Genomic DNA, 6,000 nt, shown 5'->3' with positions numbered 1-6,000 from the left:
GATGATGATGATGTAGTAGTAGTTGGTTGATACCTAGGACACTGGCAGCAACCCGTATCAATCATTAGCACCAGACAATGGTATTTGTGATGCATTTTTGAATGTTCAGTTGAGTTTCATGTTTAATGAATAAAGTATAAAAACAGCAATAACAACAGAGTTAATGGAATATACAGATGTAATAGAATTACATTTAGAGGGAAGTAAGCAGTGAGATGCCCCAAAGTTCTGGTTTAGGCCCAGTACTCTTCAACATCTTCATAAACAATGAAGAGAGAATAGAAAAAGAATTCATTAAATTTGTAGAGCTGGCAGGAATAGCCAATACCCCAGAAAACAGGCTTAAGATCCAGATGGATCTCAACAGACTTGAACGCTGGTCCTTTTGAATATAAAATCCAATGTAGAGAAAAAAAGGAAGGTTTGGAACTTAGGCAAGAAAAGCCAAATGTACAAGTACAGATTAGATGAAACCTGGCTCAATAGCATTAATTGTGAGAGGGATCTTGGAGTCTTAGTGAACAATCACTTAAATATGAGCCAGCATTGTGCAGCAGTAGGCAAAAAAAGCCAATGCAATCCTTGGTTGCATTAACAGAGGGATAGAATAATAATAATAAAAATATATTAGAACAACGCAGTGCTTCTTAACCTGATGACAATATTGCCCTCCTGGTTGGGTAAGCAATTCGGAGATCGTGGGAGCTGTAGTCCAATGTGCCCTTTATGAGCAACAGATAGATACAGATTAACAGAGTTGGAAGAAGGGACTTTGTAGGATTGGGATTAAGACAGTTTCTGACACCTTCTCTGCCCTTGTCTCCCCCCCACCCCTCCTGTTACAGGAAGAGCTTCGTGCACCTGTCATCCTCGGGACTGAAGAGAAGGTCTTTTTGGGCTGAGCCAGCTTCTCCTGCCTATCTAACACCCTTCCGGGATAGGATTTGGGGAACGTCCGGGGAAGGGCCCTTGTCCCTGCCCAAGAGGGAGGGAAGAAAACGGCTTCCACCTGCAGCAGTGCCGACGTCTGAGTGCCCGAGGAAGGCTGAGTCCCGCTTGCAGCCCGCCCCAAAGGCACGGCGCCTTCTCCGGCTAGTTGGTTTCACTGCTCCGCGCTTCGTCTTCCCTTCTCGCTCGCCTCTTGGCGCTTGCCGGCGATGTCTCCCCTCGTGGCTCGGACGCTCCTGGCCGCCGTCTCGGCTTTGGCCCTTGGCGTCTTCCTTTCTACCGGCGCCCAAGAAGCAGCAGCGTCGGCATCGGTCGGAGGGCAATTCGCCCAGGATCTCTTCGCCGTCTTCGGAGGGAACCGGAGCCTCTCGAGCGAGCAGATGGGCCAGTTGCTGCAGAAGTTGGGCGCCCGGCAGAAACTGAGCGAGTTCGTGGCCCCCGGATCGCTGGCGCATCTGCGCTACAACCAGGTATGGAGACATCCCGCCCTTTGCCCTGCATCCCTAGCGCTAGAAAACTCCACCCAGCCTTCTCGGTTTCTGCTTCTAAGTTTAGGGAAGAGGGAGCGAAATAGGGGCCCAAAGTCTCGATTTGTTTTTTCCTTAGGGATTTATTCGGTTTTTTTCCTTTTTAAGAATTTTAGTCAACGCTGAAAAGGTCAAAGGCTACAGATAAGGCGGAAAGTAGACTTTTCATAGCTCTCTCCATTTACAGCAGGGGTGTCCAAACTTGGGAACTTTAAGACTTATGGACTTCAACTCCCAGAATTCCCCAGCCAGCCATGCTGGCTGGGGAATTCTGGGAGTTGAAGTCCACAAGTCTTAAAAGTTCCCAAGTTTGGACACCCCTGATTTTCAGTATTTTGTTCTTACTTCCCTCCCGTCCTCCACTCTGTGGTTGGGAAGAAGAACTGGCAAGAGCCACTGACAGCACCGGCTCATTTTATTGCAGCTCTAACTTTAGCGGAGGGACGTGGTTGGCTCAGTGGCTGAGACACTGAGCTTGTCGATGAGAAAGGTGAGCAGTTTGGTGGTTCGAATCCCTAGCACCATAATGGAGTGAGCTCCTGTTACTTGTCCCAGCTTCTGCCAACCTAGCAGTTCTAAAGCATGTAAAAATGCAAGTAGAAAAATAGGAACTACCTTTGGTGGGAAGGTAACAGCGTTCTGTGCACCTTCAGCGTTTAGTCATGCTGGCCACATGACCACGGTGATGTCTTTGGGCAGCGCTGGCTCTTCGGCTTTGAAACAGAGATGAGCACCACTCCCTAGAGTCCAGAACGACTAGCACATATGTGCAAGCGGAACCTTTACCTAACTTTAGTAGTCATTTCAATGGCAGAATGTTGTACCATAGAACCAGAAGGACTTTTGATGGTGGAAATCTTAGTAGCAACCATAGCAAGTATGTTTTGCTGAGGATCACTGGACTGCAAGCAGTTAACAACCCATATTGTTAACAACAATAACAACAACAAGCCATATAGCCAGTCTTGTTATATATCTTGGGTATTTTTTTTACCCAGGGTATCTTGGCTCATAAGGGGTATATATGTGTATATGTGCAATGCAATGTTTCATATTCTCAATTCAATATATAAATTGCACGTTGAATTATGGGTAGTGTGTTTACTTTCAGGGTGAGTTCTGTTATTTTTGGTGCTTGGTTTGGGGCAGGAATTATATCTGAATATAGTTGTGTCCTCTATTGGATTGCAACTCTGAGAATTTACACAGCTAGTGGTGTGAATCATCGAAACTGGAGAATGTTAGATTTAGGAAGACAAAGTTGTATCTTCAGTGTTAAATATTGTATATACAATAACTAAACATGCTTTAGTACAGACAACTTCTAATGCTATCTGTTACAATATAGGGTGCAGCTAATCTGTCCTTCTTTTCCTGGATTTTGTGAAAATATTGAGTAACTAGTGGAAGAAAAAAAAGTATAGCTTTTTAAATGAAGTGATCTTTTTTCAGAATAAAAGCAAAGTTTAGAACCAGTGCAAACAGCCACATGTATCCACGGAGAGATGTACAGTTATGGACAGTGGTGACATTTACTTTCTTCAATCAATAAGATATGAAAAGGAATCACACACAAATTGTAGCTCATTATGGAGTTAGCAATGTATGTATGTAGGTATGTATGTGTGTGTGTATATGTATGTATGTATATATGTATGTATGTATGTGTGTGTGTGTGTGTGTGTGTATATATATATATGTGTGTGTGTGTGTGTGTGTGTGTGTGTGTGTGTGTGTGTGTCTAGTTGTTCGGGTTTTCTCCCGTGTAGAATTGGAGATGTCTTGGCGACGTTTCGACAAAGTCTCATTCGTCATCTTCAGACTACTTCAGGCTACTTCAGGCTTGGAGTTTCCAGGAGTAATGTGAGATCTCGGCTGTTTCTTCCTGGAAACTCCAAGCCTGAAGTAGCCTGAAGTAGCCTGAAGATGACGAATGAGACTTCGTCGAAACGTCGCCAAGACATCTCCAATTCTACGCGGGAGAAAACCCGAACAACTAGAGACCTACATACTAACACCCGCGAAAACCTCAGGGAGACTAGTATAGATCTATTTCAAGCTATTTAGCTCTCATCAGCTAGCCATACCCTTACTGGGATTCGAACCTGTGCTGTATTGCATCTTAGGCAAACGTCTTAGCCATCAAGCCACAGGTCTCCTCCTTATCAGCTGAAGCCAGGGAAGAAGGTATATATTAGTGTCACAACCCCTGGTAAGCCCCAATTATGGGAGGAAGCTAACTGCTTCCAACATCTGTCAATCGGCTCGTCACAAGAGTCCATCACGACAGAAACCCAATATTTTTTACTGTTGCCTTTTGTTATATTTGTGTTTTTATTTGTGCTGATAAATAAATTCTGGGAGTTGAAGTCCGGACATCTTCAAGTGGCCAAGGTTGAGAAACACTGATTTAGAATGTAAACCAATCTTCTCATCTTGCCCCCACCTCCCCAAACACGCACATATCACTCATATCTCCCTCACCAAATTTTGCTTGTCCTCTTTAGTCTGCAGGGTGGACGAAGAGAGTTGTAGTCCCAAAATTCTGGAAGAAATGAAATGTATATATCTGGCTGTTATTTACATATTATGCATTGAGATATCACAGCATTTTGTATACAGCATAGCCTCTTCCGTACCAAAAGAGGTGTTAGCAGGCAAGAAAAGTAGGGAGGAGAAGAAAGCCAGAGAACACCTGTTGTGAAAGGTTTCTGTGTAGAAATAATCAAGGCCCACATTCATTTTGGAAATAAACACCAGGCATGCAATAATCAACCCAAACTGCTATTGGTCCAGGAGGAACACCCAGAAACTAACACCAAGCAACAGCAATGACTTAATACAAGCTAGTTTTCACCACATGGGGCAGAAAGCTATTTCAGCTTTTTAGTCTGTCTCTTTGTGATAGGCTCAATCTAAGCTTGACCTGTTAGCATAATGGATAGGTGAGCTGTATTGGTAAAATGCATTGCATTGCAAAGAATAAAATGTTAGACTTTTTTCATGTGGTACTTCTTTCATTTCCCCCCAAGTCTTTTATTTCTTTATTTTTTATAAATATCTCAAATCAATGCGTGAACAGTGTGGCACCTGAGTGTCATACATTGTAATGCAAATAAAACTATTAAAGTTAATCATAATTATTACATTCAGTCAACGTATGTATTTTTAGTAATACTATACATTTATCTTAGGTTACAGCCTATCATTGTTCAATCATTCCACATTTATCTTGTTATTTCATTTTGTTATATAAAAATGTATACACTAATATTCCCCCTTCTCGTATTTCTATCACTTATTTTAGTTTTTAATCAGGAGTGGGTTCCAGCAGGTCCTACTGCCGGTTCGCTCGTATTTGTGCTATGCGCGCATGTGCAGTGCAATTAAAATTGTTCTGCACATGCCCAGAACTGAAAAACAAGATGGTGGCGCCTATGGCACCATCCGGAGAACTGGTTTGGGGGTGTGGCAGGCCTAGGTCGCTGCCAGTTCCAGTAACCCAGGCCACCAAACCACTACCGGTTCGGCCAAACCGGTCCAAACTGCTAGGAACCCACCATTGCTTTTAATCATATCACCCTTTGTTATACAACAACAACATGTGGTATTTCTATCGATTTTTCTTTTTATTAGACCATCCAAAAATAATATGTACAACTTTCCACTTGGGTTTCTATAATTAAGTTATAAATGCTATTTATCCATTAGTTTTCCCCTTCAATATAAATATCAGTGCAGCTCACAACAATAAAAAACAACAACAGAATACTTACCATAACAATAGAAATGATGCAAACAAGGAAGGAGTAAAAGGGCAGTGTTTGCTTCATACATATAATATAAACTCTAGCAAATACCATAAATTCATAAATCTGTCTTATCTGATCTGTCCCTACATTAAATAGTGATTGAAAGAAAATATTTATTGTAATCTTGGTAATAGCTGCTTTGTTAGCATGGTTTTTAAATACTCTTTGGAAAATTACAAAGATAGTTGGTGCATATGTAAATAGAATATAATTCTTTATTGGCCAAGTGTGATTGGACACAAACATACTTCAATAGAGTTAATGTATAAGCCAGATGATTCATAAAAATAGCTTATTTATACCTCCCTTTATATGAAGAAGTAAATATGACATTGTTCTTGTTATTTTTGTATTATTTATACACCACTGTTTGATAGACTATGGAATATGATCCAGTTTTATTTGTTTTATTTTTTTTTATTTTGGTAACATCACAATAACATACAAAAATGCAATTTATAGGCATATATTTAATGACAATAAAACTGTTATATAATTAAGTACAGTGTGTCATTAGAATAGCGGTCAATGAAAGTCTATACAGGGCGGGGCATAACCTTTTCCTAGGGGGTCACAGCAACACTTGTAATAACAACACAAATAATTCATACACCATTCGAAAGCCCATCAAAAACTGAGTTTATTGACACGATTTAATAGTCAGTATGACCACCATTAGCCCTTCGAACAGCATTCAAACGAGGTGGATAAGA

The 6,000-nt window shown here is 41.3% G+C and overlaps 1 protein-coding gene across 1 annotated transcript in view; it reads left to right on the top strand.

Moving 5' to 3' along the window:
- The first annotated feature begins 825 nt into the window (after nucleotides 1-825).
- Nucleotides 826-6,000, top strand: part of SLC39A8 (solute carrier family 39 member 8) — a 29,415-nt gene continuing 24,240 nt past the window's right edge. The window contains exon 1 of the mRNA XM_014065690.2: nucleotides 826-1,418. Within this exon, the coding sequence (XP_013921165.2) occupies nucleotides 1,158-1,418 (261 nt within the window). The 5' untranslated portion in view covers nucleotides 826-1,157. The remainder of the gene's footprint in view (nucleotides 1,419-6,000) is intronic.

Source organism: Thamnophis sirtalis, unplaced genomic scaffold (assembly GCF_051295495.1).
Source record: "Thamnophis sirtalis isolate CommonGarterSnake01/CBP01778 unplaced genomic scaffold, rThaSir2_p1.2 scaffold_10, whole genome shotgun sequence".
Taxonomy (NCBI): domain Eukaryota; kingdom Metazoa; phylum Chordata; class Lepidosauria; order Squamata; family Natricidae; genus Thamnophis; species Thamnophis sirtalis.
The sequence above is the reverse complement of the archived record's forward strand: the minus strand, read 5'-3'. Positions and strand labels throughout refer to the sequence as shown.